The sequence below is a fragment of the Myxocyprinus asiaticus genome, chromosome 25 (genome assembly GCF_019703515.2).
Source record: "Myxocyprinus asiaticus isolate MX2 ecotype Aquarium Trade chromosome 25, UBuf_Myxa_2, whole genome shotgun sequence".
Classification (NCBI taxonomy): Eukaryota; Metazoa; Chordata; class Actinopteri; order Cypriniformes; family Catostomidae; genus Myxocyprinus; species Myxocyprinus asiaticus.
The window spans coordinates 20,265,368-20,285,426 of record NC_059368.1 but is presented as its reverse complement, the minus strand read 5'-3'; the positions used below and the strand labels follow the sequence as shown (position 1 = coordinate 20,285,426).

The following is a 20,059-nucleotide window of genomic DNA, read 5'->3' as shown; positions in this document are numbered from 1 at the left end:
AACACAGGGCACGTCGATGTGGTTCACGTGGCAGACAGTACACACAAAAGTTAGCAAGGTTTTTCCCTTCTTAGAAAATTAACAAGGCTAGAGTAAATAATATATGTCCATTGATAATGATTTGGGCCGAATTTAATGGAAAATATTTGAGTTGCGCTCCGTGGCATGGCATTGGAGTAACAAGGTAGTGTGTGTGTGTGTGTGCATGAGCGAGTGAGAGAGGGGGAGGGGTAATGCAGTGCTTTCCACTATAGCTATGTGTGGCTGATTAGTGCGAAATACATTGAAACATAAAAAGTTTCACAAGTTATTTCGGATAATATAAACTATTGTATTGATCAAGTTTTTGTTGGTCGCAACATGAGTCTCAGTGTGCGTGAGTGTGTGCATGCACGTGCATATGTATGTGTGTAAGTGCAGGGGAGACGAAGGAGCTTTTCAACCAAAATTGAAATAAATGTAGGATATTATAGACATTGTTTGACGTTCTTAACTGATTTACTTTAACCAATGTCTTTGTTTATATGGTAATTTTGCTGTGGTAGTATGTACGATGTGTGTGTGTGTGTGTGTGTGGGCAGGTTTAAGTGGTTTACGAGGACTTTTTTTAGGTTACAAACTGGTAATAACAAGGGTATTATGCTATAAATGTGGTTTATGAGGACATTTATAGTGTCCCCATAATTTAAATTGCTTAAAAAACATACTAAAAGATGTTTTATTGAAAATGTAAAAAGGCAGAAAGTTTTTTGTGAGGGTTAGGTTTAGGGGTAGGGTTAGGGTTAGGGGATAGAATCTATAGTTCATACAGTATAAAAATCATTATGTCTATGGAGAGTCCTCATAATGATAGCTGCACCAACATATGTGTGTGTGTGTGTGTGTGTGTGTGTGTGTGTGTGTGGTGAGATGAGTGAAAGAGAGGGAGCCCAATTACACTTTTCAATCGAATTTTAATATAGTTGACATAGTTTGTCATTCTTATTCAATGTACTTAACCAATGTCTTTGTTTTAATTGGTTATTTTGTTGTGGTAGCCTGTAGGGCTCTTTGAAATTACTGAAATAATTTGGCAAAGTGATATAGAACCATTATGTGGTCAAGACCAGGAACTACTTCATAGCTGTGTGTTTACTTGAAAAATAATTGCACACCGTAGAACGTCCGTCAATCAATCAGAATCAAGCATTCAACAGACCCATGGTATAAAAGTAACTTGACTTACATATACAACAGCATGTATAATCCACATTAAGTAGAACTGAAACTGGAGATGGCACGTCCAAATGTGTAATGCTAATGCTGAAACTTATAACATATCTCCGGAAGTTGTTGGCTCATTTTTCGTTTGACATTCAGTTTCTCCTACCCACGCTCTCTGGAGCCGACCATTTTACAATGATATCATTAGCACAATTAGGTTAAAGAATATAGTGAACTCAGATGGTCAACGCTTGATGTAGCTGGAGATTTAAGCCTAAAAATGCTCCGATGGGCTTTCATTGACTAGCGCTTGTAAGGGACCGTCTGAAAATTCCACCCACAGCACTAAAACGTCAGAGATATCAGAAGTACTTATTCATTCATTAATTCAATTAAAGTGTAAGTTATACATACAATTTACAATCTTTGGACTGTAAATAATTCTTTTTTTATATATATAAAAGTGCTTAAGACAGAAAATGCAAGGCAGTTGCATTTAACACTCGGACACCAGTGACGATTTAGCACAGTGTGTAAACTTTCCAAACGATCTTTTATGAAAAATAAGCGAATATTTATTAATATTGAACTTAAATTAAACTTTACCCCTATTATTATACAGTCATAATGCATTAATGTTTTGTTTAAGTATAATTTATTTAGTCTATATATTATGATGTGGGGTCACTGAACTGTTACTTCTGCCCCTGTCCAGGGTTGGGGAGGAGTAACAAAAAGGTTGGAGTTCCCTTCTCCCATCCCAGCACTCAAAAATAAGTCAACTTTTAAAATCAAATAATACTTCTATTTAGTTCAAGAAACAGAAAAAGTATCAAAGGCTTCAGGAGGGGGCAAGGCCAAAACAACAAAGGTAAAATTACTTGTAGGGGAATCAAGACTTCAGTGTTTCCCATTAATTATCTAGACTGTGGTGGCCCAAAACTCTCAGTGGGATGGAAAATGAGGTTTCACTTCCTCCATATAGCACTTTATACTAGAATGTTCTCTGTAGAATTCAAAAGGGTCACATAAGTTTTGTGTTTTCCACCGGCCGTGCAATATTGAGTGAAGCGCGACTGAGTAAGACGTTTCACGCTGCAGTGTCACAGAGCTCTGGCGATCTTATCTCTGGTGTGAGCTACGGCAGTTCACACGAAAGCACGCTTCATTCGGCCGATGCCCCGCACAGATGCCCGTAAGTTATGAGAGGCATGAATACCATTAAATTTGCTTCGGCAGCAGCTTTGAGTCGCCCGACATTCACCTAATTTTCAATGCAGGAAAAACCCTGAAAAAACTTCACCGGCCAAAGTGGCTAGTAGAGTGACAGAGTTACCCGAATTTGGCGGGTGTTCATTTTAAACCCTGATTATGAACACACTATAGCAACTTATAATGTAATCATAGTTCATAATGTAATAGCAGCACATAATGTATAATTGAAACAAATTTTACAGTATAATAATGTTCTCTCAACAAAGTTATGAGCACAAAATGTAATAATAGTAAAAAAAAGAAAAAAAAAAAGGTTATTACATTAAAATAAATGTAGGCTTATTAAGCTACATTGTGAACTCCAAATATTTTCATAAAAATTTTACTACTTTTGTGATTATGACCTGCTCCATCATTTTGAGTCGCTTTGACCCAGAAACACATTTCAAGTTTTATGCACTAAAATAAAAAAATTTCCGCTTTCTAATGATGTAATTATTAAGTTTCTAATCATTGTTGAGATATAATCATTTAAATGGCTGTCATAAAAACTTGTTTATATTCTGCAAATATGTATAATGCATTTATAATAGTATATATATATATATAGCTGTATGCTTCTCTATAGAGAAACCTTTAATTTTTCTAGCTAACTAACGAGCTAAGGGCATTATTGGCTAAATCTTCCTGAGGTAACGTTAGGTGACCAGTTCTTAACAAGCTGTTATACTGACGTCTTCCCGTGGTTAAAACAGCTTAGACGCATACGTGAGAGACAATACGTGAATGTTCTGTATCTTTCAACAAGCCCACAGATGTCCATAACATAAATGTTTTGTTTCGTGTTTTAACTTGTTTTAAAGTGAAGAAAATGATCGGTTCACTCACACTCCGTGCTGATCAGAATCTGCCATTGCTAGTACAAACCAAATGATGCGTCCAAGCCTTCATTACTAATTCAAAAATGTCCCTTTAGAACTAGGCTTGGTCTGTTTCTAACAAGTTATTGGAGAAACAAGGGTGTGTGTGTTTGTGTGTATGTTTGTGAGAGAGAGAGAGAGAAATGGAGTGTGTGGTTTTCAAGCATGAACTGCCCGTTTAAGGTCCTGCCACAGCATCTCAATCATGTTCAATTAAGGACTTTGACTAGGCCACTCCAGAACTTTAATTTAGCTTATTTTGAGCAATTCAGAAGTGGACCTACTCCTATGCTTTGGATCATTGTTTTGCTGCATGATCCAGTTGCGCTTGAGCTTCAACTCACAGATTGATGACTGGACGTTCTCCTTTAGGATTTTCTGGTAGAGAGCAGAATTCATGTTTCCCTTAATTATTGCCCTGGCCCTGAAGCAGCAAAGCATCTCCACACCATCACACTACCACCACCATGCTTGACCGTAGGTATGATGTGCTTTTTGTGGAATTCTGTGTTTGATTTACGCCAGATGTAATGGGACACCTGTCTTCCAAACAGTTCCACTTTCGACTCATCAGTCCACTAAACATTCATCAAGGTGTGTTTACAACTCTTCACCAGTGTGGCGAACCTCCGGCAAACCTTTGGCAACAATGGACAATTTGCCGCAAGTTTGCTGCAAAGCTCATTTGCATGTGAAAATTATCAGTGGCAAATTTGCCATGAACTCTCGATTTTTGTAAGGGTGTAGTTCTTTTGAGTCCCAGAGCCTTTGAAATAGCTTTGTAACCCTTCCTAGACTGATGTATTTCAATCACTTTTCTCCTCATTATTTCTGGAATTTCTTTCGACCTTGGTATAGTGTGCTACTGGGTGAGACCTTTTATCCAACTTCATGCAGCTGAATAAATTATATTTAGGTGTTGATTTGATTGAACAGGGCTGACAGTAATCAGGCCTGGGTGTGCCAAGTCCAGCTTAACCCCATTATGAATGCAGTTTCATAGATTTGGGGATTTAGTAACTAAGGGGCAAATACTTTTTCACACAGGCCTAGTTGGTATTGGATAACATTTTTGCTTCAGTAAATAACATTATCATTTAAAAACTGTATTTTTTGTTTACTCAGATTGCCATTGTTTTTTGTTAGATTTTATTTGAATTTTTGAAACAATTTAGTATGAGATATACACAAAAACAGAAGAAATCAGGATGGGGGCAAATACTTTTCCACAGCACTGTATATTAGAAGTAATGTACAGTAATAATTTTAATAATAATAACATCAATGATATTAATATTATTTTTATTAATAAAAACAATAAAAATAATAAATGCATGAATATTTAAATCTGGTGCATTTCATGGGTAGTTTAAGACTAGATTTAGATTTGTTTAATGTACTGTAAAGGAATACCAATGTTTTTTGGGGGGTTTTTATGTCTTAAAAAGGATACTATTGTTTTTTTTTTTGGAAATTATTACGATATGATAAAATGTTTACAATTCAAATGTTTTTGGTGAGTTTATAATATAATAAATTTCTCAATGTAAAAACTGTTTTTACATTATGAGCTCAAGATTTTATTATGTTTTGAGAAAATTATTACATTATGAACATTTTATTACATTAATAATGTAATACATTAAGTGAAGTTATGTGCAGTTATTATGAGTTGCTACAATGCCTAACATTACAGAACAGAAAGTCTTACTGGTTTGTAACAACATAAGGGCATCTAAATGATGACAGAAATGGCATTTTTGGAGGAACCCTTTAAGTGCTTATACAAAATATTAGAAGCGAAATCAAAAAAGTTGGATTCCTTTTCTCCCAATATCGATAACATCAACTGTTTTCAGGTAAGGAAATACGGAGGGCCAAACTATCTCGAAGTCGTTCCCTTAGCCATCCCACAACACCAAAGATGACAAACTCAGACAAAACATTGTAAGTAACACTCATTTCATGTCTTATGTGCTGCTGTTGCATTGGGTTAAAACAGATAAATCACCAAAGCTCCTTTCTGTCATGACTTTGAATTTATTATGACCAATCACCAGTAGTAATTACATTGCATTTTTTTACTCACAATTTTCTTTAGAAAAGTGAAGGATTCAGGAAGTTACCCTGGATCGGTAAAGAGTACTATGCTACCGATAAATGGTAACTAATGGATTTTCATCCTAAATCACAATGATTTGTGGACCTTGCCTAAAACTTTATCTAGTTGTTTATTTTTGTTTCATCTCATGCACCTGTTCTCCTTTTGCATTCCAGACGATAACCTGCGACCCCACCACTTCAATGCTGCTTCTTCAATCTCCCCCAACCCATCCACCTCCTCCATGCCTGTTTTGATCCGCAGCAACACAAGCAGCTCTGTGGATCACAGGAGTAATGGAAATAAAGACACACAGTCCAGGAAGCTCAGTGTGTACGTCTCCCTAACTTTTCTAGAATAGCTCATCAAGTGTCCTTGCATACTGTTGCTTTAGTTTTCAAAAAACACCTAATATGGTAATCTTTATTAAACAAATGACATCTTAGGTAAAGTCATAGTGTATCTGGTCCTTATAAACTGGAACATTTCAATCAAAGTAATCTTAACCTTCTCTTTGTTTGTTTTTCGGTTTATGTCTGACAGACAACGGAAGTCGAATTCGTTTGGAATGCTGTCTGGTAGAGAGTGACTACAGCTTTGCCTAGCAATTTCTGACTTCAAGCCCCTTTCTACAGTATATGACTTTACTTGCAATTGAGCTTGGAGAAGGAGTTCATGGCCTAATGGCATCCAATCTGCAGCAGCATACCCCCCCCCCCCCTTTTTTTTTTTTTTTTTTTTTTTTTTTTTAATGTGTCCTGTCTCCTCTATACCAGAAACAGCTTAAGACATGCTGGGGCATCAATCAAGGTCTGCATTGATCCATCTCTGCCTTATTTCACAAAAACTCACACCAATTGTCATAAAATGAAAAAGAGAGTTGAGGAGTAATTGAATGTATTTAATTTACTGCCTCATTATTTAATTTCTTGTAATATAGCATGCTGTGAAAATTCTCCGTTTTATATTTTTGAAGTGGCTAAGAGAAAAAGAAGCACTATGTATTTTTATGATTGACTGCCTCCTTAAAGAGTTCTGGAACTCTTAATCCCATTCTACCAATGAGATTGTGCCTGGTGCTGCCTAGCACCTGACTGATTAATGCCAACATCTTAGTACCCAATGAATACAATTCATGTTGAATATGATGTGCTTTAATGAGTTGTACTTCTCAACGAGTTGAGAAGGCATACTAAAGCACAAAGAAAGTTACTTGACAAGATGACAAGACATGTAACATTATATACTTTGTGAGTAACAATCTGCCATCAATAAACCTCCTAAATCAACCATTTAAATCACTATACATTTGTTTTATTAGCAGACAAAACAGTGCATATTGTGTTGACTATATTGTACTAATGTTCTTTTATATAATTTTAAAGGGGTACTCAGTGATTTTTTAAAGCTTTGAAACAGGTAGAAATGGAAATAGTAAAATTGTTTTGAATAGTATTTTTGATTTTGAAAATTATGTACACTCACATGAGATGAAGACTAGTCTTACAGAAAAAGCTGCTTTATTCTACATATGGTGCTGCGTGCACATTCACGAGCCACGCTGTGCTGAGATCTTATGACGAGCCGAATATTGCTCGATAATCTTGATAATCCCCAGAAATACGGCGGTTTCACTTGCAAAATATATTAATCACATCTGACTACAAGCAGAATATTTCTAAAATGGCACAATGGTAAATGACAACTTGAGAAAATGGGAAAATGCTTCTACGCCGCTAAGTGTCAGTACAACATAAACACGAATATTACTAAGTGCACATTTTAAAGAAAACTACCTTGTTAACTTAGTGTCAATAAACATCAAATTCAATTTAATTAGTGGGTTATAAAACAAACTGGTAATTGTATGGGTAAGAAGTAGACTGTAATCATGATTGTTAATTTTTCTATACATGATTAATTCTTGGTTGGGTCAACCACTCGTCCTATGTAGAGTATGTATTTTGTGGACTCATGGTAGACGACGAAAAGGAAGGGTCTGTTGAAAGTCAGCCTGGGAGGAAGAGGGGTCATGAAGAGATTGCTAGAGGCATCGGCCACTGACCCTCCCGTCTCATCCACCTCCACGGTGACCTTCTGTAGAACCTGGAACCAGGGGGACATTGGTTAATGTATATTGATAATCTATTAACATAGATAACTTACTGTGCAGTAAGCCTATCCTCCTATCTACAGATTTTTAAGTTCACCCCCGTCACATTTCACATCTTTTACTACAATTTTGTATAATTAATGTACACAATACTTATGTGTTTGATAATGATTGATTCTGAAGATTTGAATAACTGCAGAAAAATGGGTGACACTTGATATTGCAGTGTAATTAATACTAATGTACTCACTGTGTAATTATTTTCCAGAGCTGCTTGTACTTATTGTTATTACTACAGTCATTAAAAATAGTAACATGTAATATGTGTAATGCAGACACTGTAAAATAAAGTGTTACTAAAAAATTAACTGAAAACATGAAAACCACCCTGATCCATCACTTGCATTCTCCTGGTTATCTCAATAATTCTAGTCAAAATCTTGACATTAAACCACTGATAGACATGAAATACAGTACTTTGCAAAACTGTTTTAGGAGGTTGTGAAAATTGTTGCATAATGATGATGTTTTCAAAAATAATGCCATGAATAATTTGTATTTATCAGACCTCACACAAAGTGCATTAAACATACAAAAACTAAATCAATATTTAGTGTGACCTCCCTTTGCCTTTAAAACAGCACCAATTCTCCTAGGTACACATGAGCACAGTTTTTTAAGGTTGCTCCAAGCATCTTGGAGAACTTGCCACAGTTCTGTGTATTTAGGCTGTCTCAGTTGCTTCTGTCTCTTCATGTAATCCCAGACTGACTTGATGTTGAGATCCTGTTCTACTTCTATTTGCAAAAGGAATGTTTGGAAATCTAAAACTGATATTTCCTATTGACTGAATATATAAAATAACCATCTAACAAATGTTTTTGTGAATCATCTAATGTGCTAATGTGACTTTTGCACAGTACTGTATGCAGTAAAAGTGATATGTGATAAAATCTTCACAATCGTATCTATTCAACACCCCATACATGTCATAACGTTGTTATACATTATATACTCTTCTTTTATTTCTGCCGTTTTCTTTGCTCATCCCTCCCCTTAATAGTGTAAAAAGATTTCATACCTCTGACAGTTTCAGGCCTTCTACAGTGCTGATTCCAGACAGGTCTGCACTGCTCTCGAATATCTCTTTAATGCCCAGACTGGGCAGGCTCTTACTTAGTGAGTTAGACTGCTTCAGTAAAAATCTGGGCAGCTGAACCTCCAACTTCCTGAAGAGAGATATAAAATGTGTCTTCAGGACAAAAAAAAGACGTCACCTGAATTGGCTTTGACGTGTTAAAAGTAATATTCCGGATTCTATACAAGTTAATCTTAACTGACAACATAACATTATGTGGCATAATGTTGATTACCACAAAAATTAATGTCAACTTGTCCCTCCTTTTCTTTAAAAAACAATACTAGTTAAACCATCATAATAAAGTCATGAAGATACACTAAACGAGCCGCCACGTATTAAAGCCATTCAACCAGCAGGCTTAAGAATAGTTGAGTATGGTTAGCTAACTGTGCTGAGAATTCAGGGCTGAGAACAGTTTATAATCAAACCGTGCTCAAGAGGAAAATGTTACTGTAACCATTCCGTACCGTGCTCAGAACCGTTAGTCGAAAAGCAGCTTATGTGTGTTAACATGATTTTAGTGTGATAAAATCACTAGACTTTTCTGTGTAAAGTTATAATTTTACAACTTCACTGCCATGACAACGTAACACTATAAACCCTAAAACGGCCGTAAAAACGACAACATAAACAACTTTACAGCTCAAATAAAAATTCATGTAAGTGCTTTTGTAAAATTCTAAGCTTCGCATTTTTGCCTTTAAATCCTCCAAAAATTGGCCCCATTCACTTCCATTGTAAGTGCCTCACTATAACCTTGATTTTTTTTTTTTTTTAAGATATGACATGTGTGGGTTAGAAACAGATTAATATTTAAGTTATTTTTTTACTATCAATCTCCACTTTCACTTCCACATTCTTCTTCTATTGTTTTTTGGCGGTTCGCATTCTTCGTGCATATCGCCACCTACTGGTCAGAGAGGAGAATTTATAGTAAAAATGGACTTAAATATTGATCTGTTTCTCACCCACACCAATCATATCACTTCATAAGATATGGATTTCATCCTTTTATGCTGACTTTATTTGATTTTTGAAGATTCAAAGTTCTGGTCACCATTCACTTGCATTGTATGGACCTACAGAGCTAAAATTTCTTCTAAAACTCTTTGTTTGTGTTCTGCAGAAGAAAGAAAGTCATACACATCTGGGATGGCATGAGAGTGAGTAAATGATGAGAGAATTTTCATTTTTGGTTGAACTATCTCTTTAAGTTGCTTGTTTCTACAGGGTAAATATATACTATTTTAAAGTAATATTTCACCCAAAAGTGAAAATTCTGCTGTGATTTACTCACTCTCATGTCGTTCTAAACCTGTATGACTTTCTTTCTTCCTTTAAACACAATGGGAGATGTTGGCTGTCATTGTTTAAAAAAATAAATAAAAAATGCAATAAAAGCAACTGGTGACTGATTTGATATGCAGATTTGACTCATTTAATAAATCCATTCATATCACATTGATATTTGTCTTTATTTACACAAAATGTGAAAGACTGATTACAAGACTCACGTCTTTTTCAGCTTTGCAACCCATCCACGGAATACATCACCAGTGAAGGCTTCATCAATATGGGTGTAATCCACATCTTCATCTGGAAGAAGGACTAGCATGGCAATGCCTTCTGCACAGGCCAGTTTCAGAATGCCAACCTTTAGTGTGGGGTCATAAGCCAGGTAGTATTTATCTGAACGGAGCATCATGGGCACTTGCACAATGTTATATTTGTTCACATAGAAACGCTCCTCTTGGGTGAAGCTCACATTGAAGGGTTGCTGCCACTGGCCTGTTAAAGATCAAGAGAGGAAATCTTATTCAAAGCATAGATATATTAACTCCTCATTTTAATGTATTTCCTTTGCAACTGACACATGAAATATGAAAGGGATACTTCATCCAAAATGAAACTTCTGTCATCATGTACTCACCCTCATTTTGTTTCAAACCCATATGACTTACTTTCTAAAAAATTATGAGAATTTTCCTTTTTAGGTGAACTATCCCTTTAAGATAAAATGTTATTATGTTAATTACGACATAAATCACAAGTTCTTGTTTTTATCTCACCTGTGAAGAAAGCTGCGCTGATTAACATCGCCATGCTTTGTGGGTCTACAGTGTCCACCACATCTTTGACCTTGTCCCCTGTTTGGCCTCTTACATAGTCATTGATACTCCCCTTGACCGTCTGTCCATTGGCATAATTCACATTTTGAACATCTGCATCATAAAACTGCTTAACCTGGTTGCTGAAGCTGGCCTCTGCCTGGATCTGCTGGCTCATGAAAAGGCCAGTGGCCTGGATCTGAGCAGTGGTCTTCCTCAGCTGCTGGAGAAGGTTTTGAATCCTTTCTGGCTCTCCATCTTTCTCCATTGAGGCCACACCTATACCCTGTAGCAGCTCGGTGCGAGAAGGCCCACCAGCCCCTGCGGCTATTGTGGCTAGGCCCAAGGTAGCCCCCAAGGTTGAAATCACTACATTGTCATCACTTGAGCTTGCGATCTTGCTGTAAAGCCGGGCAGCAAAGTCTGCGTTCCTGGTGGCAAGCTCTTCCATGTCTGTGGTTTGGCCAAGAACACACAGAGCAAGGAAAGATGCCCTGACCAAGAGGGAGAGGATGCCCATCTTTATAACTTCACTGGTGCTCTGTTTGTGCCTTAATGAAAAATATTAAATGCATTTTTATTTCATATGTCAGCATGAACCAAATACAGCATCACAGGTGTCATGCAAATGCGATATATTATAATCAGTTTATACAGTTTAATAAGTGTATTATTAATACGGAGTACATGAGAGTTCAAAGGAAAACATTTTTGTAAGACGTTTAGTGACTGATCCATAAGCATGATGCTTTTGAACCGTGCACTTTTGACAAGTCACAGGTTTACACATACAAAACAACACACGATTTGCTCATTTGCAGTTGGTTTAATGTCTCAACGGCCCCTTCATTGTAAAAACCCAAGCAATGCAAGATATTTTACAGTTTGCAAAACCAAAGGGCATGATTTAACCTTCTTTCTGAGGAATGCTAATGATGCAGCCCGTTATCTAATGACTCAGTCATTCTGATCACAGACAAAAACAACCACAGCCATAAGAAACATTTAGATATAAAAATAGGCGAATATTTGCACACACAAAAAGGGCACAATCGTGAACACCCAAGACGCCCTTGTCTTACATTTTCACACGATTAAAGCTGTTTTGACGATCTATTATTAATCCAAGAATTAATAATAGACTGCGCTAAACTGCGACACAACTGTGGGAGTCGCAATTCGTTGTAACGGTCGAATTCTCAATTGCGTGCATTAAATTCAATTCAGAGATGTATTTATTTTAATCTACGGAGAACAATGGCGAAATATTCTGAAAGACTGACTACTTACAAATATCTGCTTCGGTCAGTGCCTAATGTCCCAAACAATGATCAAAAAAGGAGAAATCAAGCTACGTGTCGCCTCTCGCCATTAATAACAAACCAAACTTACGGAGATTACGTAACATCCGCCCTTGTTTGCGCGTTCTTGATTATACGCAGTTTACGTATGCCACTGATTAATCGCACTTACACAGACACGGCATAAAATAAATCAAGCGATGCTTATACAATATATGACTCCATTCCTTAACTAGTTGTGTTTTTCCCCATGTGCCCTTATTTCAAATATCAGCTACACAACGGAGTGGATACGTGAACGTGTTTAATAAATACGGAGTGGCTACCCAAAATGAAAAATAATCATTTTTGTATATTCCGTTTAACGAGTCCAATTAAATAAATACGAAATAAGGTTAGTGGATGATTGGGTGACACGAGTAACCACAAGATGTCACCCGCGTAATCCTCAACCCTATCCCACAATCTTGCGTTTCACTACTTTGTGTAGTCACTCAAATCACCAAATGTGACATATCTGATGACTGATATGTACATATGTAATAATTAACGCAATAGTAAGATGGCCAGGCGAAGAAATGGATGTGGCAAACGCATAACTCATTGATCATTCTACACTGAATCACAAGACGCAGAGAGCAGGCTGCTTTCTACCAGAGATCTTTTATACACTTAGTAACCTTCCACGTTTTACCATAGAAGAGAGCGTAAAGGTCAACCAGTGTGTTGCGACAGTAATTCGCCGTTTGCGGATACCATACCTATGAATGGGGGAGCCGTAAACTAATACCTACGTGTCGCAAAAATGGAACTTGTCTTATCTGATAAAACAGCAATTTTATCGTAGTCACACATAGTTTATTCTAAAAGGATGGTTTAGTGTAAAACATGCTGAAGATTAGCGGACAGGTTATCAGTTCGTTAAGTGATGAGCTATTTCTTCTAAAAAGAAAAAAGAAAAGAAAAAGCAGTTTATTCAGAACACTGAAGCATCTCCTCCATAAGCATCCATTAAAAAACGGGCTCCTGTCTCCTCGCCAGTGTACCGGCAAAGAATGTCTATGGGACCCCAGCGTAATGCAAATTTTGATAACCTTGTTAGCAGTTTTGTAGAACGGCGCTGGTTGTATTTTAAGAGAAGGGTTTCGGGACTTTCAGATCTCAATCAAAGAGACACATACTAAAACTGACAGTTTTTCTGTGACTATCGATCAGTCCACTGCTTCTCCTTCTTCGCAGGTTAAGAGTCTGGGTGTCGTCCTTGATAGTACCTTATCCTTTGAAGCCCATGTTAATAACCTAACTCGCTCTGCATACTTTCATTTACGTAATATTAATCGTCTTTGTCCCTCTCTCACATTGAACAGCACTGCCATTCTAATTCATGCACTGGTTACATCACGTATTGATTACTGCAATGCTCTCCTCTCTGGTCTTCCTTCCCAACTTCTTCATAAACTTCAGCTGGTCCAGAACTCAGCTGCACGAATCATTTCTAGTACTCCCTCTATTGAACACATTTCACCTGTTCTTCAACATTTGCATTGGCTTCCGGTTAAGTACCGAATTGACTTTAAAATCTTGCTTCTTACCTACAAGGCCTTAAATAATCTTACTCCTTCATACCTCTCCAATCTTTTTCATATCTGTTCACCTACTCGTACCCTCAGATCTTCCTCATCAATTCTTCTTGTTATACCATGTATTCATCTGAACACTATGGGGTCTAGAGCCTTTAGTTGTACTGCCCCTCACATATGGCATTCCCTTCTTCTGGATATTCATAACAGTGATAGTCTTCATACTTTTAAATCTCATCTTAAAACTCACCTACAGGCCTTTTTATGACTGTGCATGCACTGAGTTCATACTTTGTATCTTCTAATGTCTTATTATATATCATAGTATTGTTTGCTTAATGTCGTTATTGTTGATGCTTTCAAGGATGACTTTTTTTGTGTTCTGTTTGTAAGGTGACATTGAGTGTCATGAAAGGTGCCTATAAATAAAATGTATTATTATTATTAAGTGGAGAGCAATCTCTTTAGTTCAAGGGATTTGCGTTGGAGCATTGCTTGTGCCCAACAGTTCAACATCCTTGGCTTACTTTGAACCCAACATAACAACAGCAAAATAGTTATGCAGTAAAGACTCCAAGGCAACTTAGTGTAATTGTATCAACTTTAGCATTCTCACTTTTTTCCCCAAATGTATTCAGTTCTGAAATGTCATGAAAAAGGAGTTGTTTAAATACAGCAAGAAAAATTACACTGAATAGCAAAGCTCAATTTAAGACTTTTTTTTTTATTATTATGCGTTTACTGAGAGCTCATGTGATGAGTTGAGACCAGTTGAAAACACTGTACAGTTTACATTAAGATACAGTAATTCTCCAGAATAATATGGTTTACTAGTTGTGAAACTGAATGCAAACCAACGATGACACAAACCGAGCAAGTAACTGAAGGAGAAAAAGATCCTTGTTGGATTCCAAAAGGCATTTTAGAGTTTATGGATGGAAATACCTTCTTATGGAACAAAAGGCCTTTTATTTTAACCCTTTTCACAATAATACATATTATTTAAGATATTATTAGGATGGACAAAATAATCTTCATTACAGGGTAGAGGCACAAATTTCTTCCACTACCACCTTTACAGTCTTGTTATCACCAAGTTCATCCTAGGTTTTCTTTGTAAGTCATCAGTCTCTAGATTTTTCTCCCTTTTTAGAATTGCATTTGCATATCCTGTAAAATAATATTGCTTGATTATTGAGATTAACTGGCTGTTGAGTTTGTACAAATCAGTTCTGCTCCCTTCATGTTCTTCCCCAGCATTTTACAGTGCTCCTGCAAAGATTCCTTCATTTTCCTTTTCCTTATGTATGGCACAAGGATTACATTGCAGTAAACAGTGATCACCTTATTAATATAGTAAAACTGTTCCGACTTAGATGTTTTTCTGCTTCTGTTGGTCAAGTTCAGTCTTCATATTCTTTCAACTTTGTGTACTTCAAGTAAAGAGTCAAATGTATTAAGCTGCAATGCAGAGCTTGATTTGCCTCTTCAAGGCTGCCATTTCTGGAAGGCTGGGTCAAGTCCCAATGTCCAGAGTTTGCATTTACTTGTCTCTTATTCTACCTGGCCTTTGTGATTTGCGTGGGGAGGACGTTCTCTTGTGTTTGCTGGCTTGTGCTTGGAACATCAATGTTGGGGTCATCATCCACCTGGTAGCACTTGCCTAAGTTCTTGATGATGTTGAAGTTATAACGGGCAGTATCTGCAATGCTGTTCTCCAGAAGCCAGCCATCAGATTCTGAGTCAGGGTCCCCTAACCTCAATAGATTTTCCATGGCTGTCTGAAGATATCGCACTCCTGTCAGCACAGAGACCTATAGGAAGGAGAAAGAGATGTATAAAAAAGGGAAGAGGCTAGGAGAGGATTGAAATCAGTAGTAGAAGCATAGATGAAGATGGGCTGAAGAGATTTAGCTAGTTTAAGAGGAGCCCACAAGATTCTTCATTTAAAGTGAATCAACAAATTGACATTTGACTTGGACTGTAATAAATAAAATAAAAAAAACACTTAGAGAAAAATACTTATTTACATTAATGTAAATACATTTTTTACGTACATTTATATTTATAATACATTATAACATCTATTAATAGTTAAAAGACTAGAAGAAAGACCTTTATGTTCCAATCATTTAAGCATAATTCATGCTATCGATTGTAATATTTCGCTATATTTGTTCTGAGAAAAAAACAAAAAACAAATAGGAAGGCATGACAAGTGGGTATTAGAAAAATAATTACACATTGGTGGTCATGTATTCTGGTTTCACAAAATCTTTGGCTATATGTTTGGAATGGAACACCAGCTTACACTCTTAAAAATAGAGATTCCAAAAAGGGTGTTTCGCAGCGATGCCATAGAAGAACCATTATTGGTTCTCCAAAGAACCTTTCAGTGAAAAGTTCTTAAAAGAACCATATTGAAGAACCTTTTTCCAGTCTAAAGAACCTTTCCCCATTACTTAGATCCTTTTGTGCAATGGGAAGGTTCCATAAATGTTAAATTGTTAAATTCCATATATGTTAAATATAATTAAATTAAATTCTTGAACCATTCATACTGATAAAGAACCTTTATTTTTAAGAGTGTACTACTTACTGAATGTTGCACAGTATACACTGTTACTGCCTGTTTGTTTAAAATAGTAAGTAAAACAGAAGGTATTATTCCACAATAAACATTTCAAACATTAGTACATTATGTTTAATTTTTGTCACATGACCTAATCATGTTGAAAATCAAATTCAGTGAGATGCTTTTATCTTGGAAATAAAAATGGTTAATTTGCATTTTTAATTTTGTGCACAAATTGTTAACTAACACAGTCTGATCAAACAAAGAATTCAGAGGGACTGATTCATCCATCACACTAAAAAGGGAGGTCAAGTTAGGAGCAATGCATTCATTGTGGGATACAGTATTCCACACAGTATCCTGTGTTGTATATTGCTAATTTTGCCAATTGCAGAATTCTTTTCATACAGAAAATTACCATGCTTTGGACAATATACATTCTATATACTGCAGCAATAATAAGAGTGGTATTGTGGTATGCTATTCTGAACATAACCTGGATCTACACTATTATCTGTTGTCCAATGTCTGTGTTTCTTTGCCCACTCTAACATTTTTTTGTTTGTTTTGTTTTTCTGTTTCAAAAGTGGCTTTTTCTTTGCAATTCTTCCCATAAGGCCTACACCCCTGAGTCTTCTCTTTACTGTTGTACATGAAACTGGTGTTGAGCGGGTAGAATTCAATGAAGCTGTCAGCTGAGGACATGTGAGGCATCTATTTCTCAAACTAGAGACTCTGATGTTCTTATCCTCTTGTTTAGTTGTACATCTGGCCTGCCACATCTCTCTCTGTCCTTGTTAGAGCCAGTTGTCCTTTGTCTTTGAAGACTGTGGTGTACACCTTTGTATGAAATCTTCAGTTTTTTTTTTGGCAGTTTCAAGCATTATAGCCTTCATTCCTCAAAACAATGACTGACTGATGAGTTTCTAGAGAAAGCTGTTTTTTTGTTTTTCATTTTTGACCTAATATTGACCTTAAGACATGCCAGTCTTTTGCATACTGTGGCAACTCAAAAACAAACACAAAGACAATGTTAAGCTTCATTTAACAAACCAAACAGCTTTGAACTGTGTTTGATATAATGGCAAGTGATTTTCTAGTACCAAATTAGCAATTTAGCATGATTATTCAAGGATATGGTGTTGGAGTGATGGCTGCTGGAAATGGGGCCTGTCTAGATTTGATCAAGAATGACTTTTTTCAAATAGTGATGGTGCTGTTTTTTACATCAGTAATGTCCTGACTATACTTTGTGATCAGTTGAATGCCACTTTGGTGAATTAAAGTACCAATTTCCTTCCGAAACAGCAAAATCTGTACATTATTCCAATTTTTTGGCCGCCAGTGTATATTGACATTCTATACATGACACACCTCAAAAAGCCAGATGATGAGAACAATTAAGCCAATGGACTGCATGATCTGTGTGTAGTGTTCCAGTAGGGCCTGTCGGCAGCCCCTTCGATTCAGGTTCAACTCCTCCTTCTGGTAGTCATAGTTAACGTGTGCTGAGTTGTTGGTGATTTGATGCTGGATGCAGGGCCGAGGAGAGTGCACGTTACAGCAGCTGAAGGGCACCCCGTCATTCAGATACTTGCCCTCCACATTACTCCGCAGCCGACTCAAGAGGAGAACAATACAGAAAACAAAACATACATACAGTACAGTATGTAAGCAATGGATCAACACATAGATGAATAACATGCATGATTTCAGTAGAACAGTAAGTGCTAGATATTTGTGAAAGCAAGCATCAGTTAGGGATAGCGCACCAAAAATTCTATCATCATTTACTCACCCTCATGCTGTTCCAAACCCGTATGCCTAATAGTTGTTAGGCAAAATGACTTTCACTTTCATTGCATATTTTTTCCATACAATGAAAGAGCTAAACATTTATTTTTGTTTTCCACAGACGAAAAAAGGTTATATGGGTTTGGAACAACATGAAGGTGAGTAAATGATAGAATTTTAATTTTTAGGTGAACTATCCCTTTAACTGTCATTCAAATTAATAATTTGACAATATTAACCACTTGACATGAAAGTGCACTGTGGGCTCAGTAATTGACTTACTCCACCACTTCACTATTAGTCATATCCAGGTAGCGGTTACTGATCCACTGGATGTGAAACCAGTCCCGATACCCTCCATTACCACAACACTGGAAATGCATCTGCAGCATATCTATTGTGCGCTTAATGTAGCAGCGGCCTGGCATGTCTGTGTCCTTATAGTACCGCATGCTGTCACGCAAGCCAAGAAAAAGCGACTCTTCCAGATCGTTGCGCATGCTATAACACATCAGGGCCCCCACAAGGATGCAAAATGTAAAGAAAAAGGTACATATGATGTAAGGCAGCATCAGCAGCTTCCATCGCAAGAACTTGGTGGTATCCACACAATCATAGCAGATCTTGCTCCCCAAGAAGTTGATCGCACAGGCAGTCAAGCCAACAGATATAAGCATATTTGGCACAGAGTCAATCTCCTTTGACATCAGCTCATGCCTCTTCTGAATCTCCACTTTTAGGAACAAGCCCAGACTGAAAAGCGTGACGCCTGTTATCACGGACACCCAGTTTAGCACCCATAAAACCTGGGCCAATTTGTCTCTATTTGTCTTCGTAAATGTCACTTTTAAGACTGCCATCGTACATGGGAAGAAGTATTACTCTCACAGTTTAAGTAGTAAATTTTTAACTCCAGGTATGTTAATTTTATTTTAGAGTGATATCCTGGGAAAAAGGGTGAAGACAGGGAAAATGTTCCACAGGGAGGAGGGAAGTGAACTGGGAAAGAAGGCAAAGAAGACCTCATAAGCAGCTTAGATGCGGTATTTTTACACTCCTGGATGATGGCCTTCGCTGCATAACAGCACAGGTACTGAAATCAAGATGGGGAAAAATTCAAATATAAATGTACAGACAATTTACGTAGTATGACAATGTCTAATTAATGTTCATGGTATACCATAAATATAATATATGTCTGGATTATTACTGATTACTTACATATTGCTGATTTAAATTTAATATGCAAGATGATGTTTGTAATTAACAATAGTATTGTCTATGATATTTTCCATTACAATTTTTATATTTCACTCTGCAAAATGTAATATATTTGATTAAGTTACACATTTGAGTATTATTTTAAGCTCTAATCAATGCATTATGTCACATACGAAGTATCCTATATTCCATGCACACACTAAAACATTCATATCCACTTTGAAAGTGTTCATTATATTTCTGTTACTTTACCTGTTACAGAAGAACATTATTATTCTAGGCAATCTAAAACCTTCCGACCATTCTCTGATGTATTGCTACAAAAAACCCTCAAAACCACATAACCTACCTGTTCAGCTCTAACATATTCACATACTGGCTCGTAATCCATGTATCTTGGTTATAGGCGCTGTCATATTGCTTTTGGCAAAAGCTATCCTTTGGAGTTTTAAGTAAGAGACGAGAGAAGAGGTGAGAAGCGAGTTTAAAGTGACTTCCTTCCAGACTCACTTTGACCTCCACCAAATCCATTTATCCTAAGGATTTAATGGAACACCTCCAAGCCATCTGGGCCAATCCCAAGTGAATAACAGGAGTTTCCCTACACCCCCACCTTTTTCAATCTTTATAAATGGCCTATACAATATGTATTTATTATCTGTGAAACAGCACCAATCCAAAATATATACATGGGCACATGTATATATATATATATATATATATATATATATATATATATATATATATATATATATATATATATTAATCTTTAAATTGGTTATGTGTG

The 20,059-nt window shown here is 36.6% G+C and overlaps 3 protein-coding genes across 5 annotated transcripts in view; 1 reads left to right on the top strand and 2 right to left on the bottom strand.

Moving 5' to 3' along the window:
• Positions 1–6,437, top strand: part of LOC127416089 (serine/threonine-protein phosphatase 4 regulatory subunit 4-like) — a 69,468-nt gene extending 63,031 nt beyond the window's left edge. For all 3 annotated transcript variants that reach the window (XM_051655219.1, XM_051655218.1, XM_051655220.1), the window contains 4 exons: positions 5,198–5,285; positions 5,440–5,501; positions 5,616–5,772; positions 5,983–6,437. In XM_051655219.1, coding sequence (XP_051511179.1) covers positions 5,198–5,285; positions 5,440–5,501; positions 5,616–5,772; positions 5,983–6,028 — 353 coding nt within the window. In that variant the 3' untranslated portion in view covers positions 6,029–6,437. The remainder of the gene's footprint in view (positions 1–5,197; positions 5,286–5,439; positions 5,502–5,615; positions 5,773–5,982) is intronic.
• A 140-nt stretch (positions 6,438–6,577) lies between these two features.
• Positions 6,578–12,247, bottom strand: serpina10a (serpin peptidase inhibitor, clade A (alpha-1 antiproteinase, antitrypsin), member 10a). Its single transcript, XM_051655221.1, has 5 exons — positions 12,092–12,247; positions 10,763–11,352; positions 10,208–10,481; positions 8,634–8,781; positions 6,578–7,545 (listed from the first exon to the last, which is right to left on the bottom strand). Exons 2-5 carry the CDS (start codon positions 11,319–11,321, stop codon positions 7,357–7,359), a joined length of 1,170 nt encoding a protein of 389 aa, XP_051511181.1. The 5' UTR covers positions 11,322–11,352; positions 12,092–12,247; the 3' UTR covers positions 6,578–7,356.
• Positions 12,248–14,419: 2,172 nt separating this feature from the next.
• prph2lb (peripherin 2-like b) lies at positions 14,420–19,766 on the bottom strand. Its single transcript, XM_051655391.1, has 4 exons — positions 19,622–19,766; positions 18,334–19,144; positions 17,632–17,878; positions 14,420–15,496 (listed from the first exon to the last, which is right to left on the bottom strand). The coding sequence occupies exons 2-4, from the start codon at positions 18,909–18,911 to the stop codon at positions 15,242–15,244; spliced, it is 1,080 nt and encodes a 359-aa protein (XP_051511351.1). The 5' UTR covers positions 18,912–19,144; positions 19,622–19,766; the 3' UTR covers positions 14,420–15,241.
• Between the last annotated feature and the right edge of the window lie 293 nt (positions 19,767–20,059).

Excerpts from the sequence above, each read along its gene's own strand:
- prph2lb (XM_051655391.1), bottom strand. The coding sequence starts at position 18,911 with ATGGCAGTCTTAAAAGTGACATTTACGAAGACAAATAGAGACAAATTG. Across the intron at positions 17,879-18,333 it reads ACTAATAGTGAAGTGGTGGA|TCGGCTGCGGAGTAATGTGG; the intron begins GTAAGTCAATTA and ends TCTCCTCTTGAG. Across the intron at positions 15,497-17,631 it reads TCATCATCTGGCTTTTTGAG|GTCTCTGTGCTGACAGGAGT; the intron begins GTGTGTCATGTA and ends TCCTTCCTATAG.
- serpina10a (XM_051655221.1), bottom strand. The coding sequence starts at position 11,321 with ATGGGCATCCTCTCCCTCTTGGTCAGGGCATCTTTCCTTGCTCTGTGT. Across the intron at positions 10,482-10,762 it reads CAGCGCAGCTTTCTTCACAG|GCCAGTGGCAGCAACCCTTC; the intron begins GTGAGATAAAAA and ends GATCTTTAACAG. Across the intron at positions 8,782-10,207 it reads GTTGCAAAGCTGAAAAAGAC|GAAGTTGGAGGTTCAGCTGC; the intron begins GTGAGTCTTGTA and ends ATCTCTCTTCAG.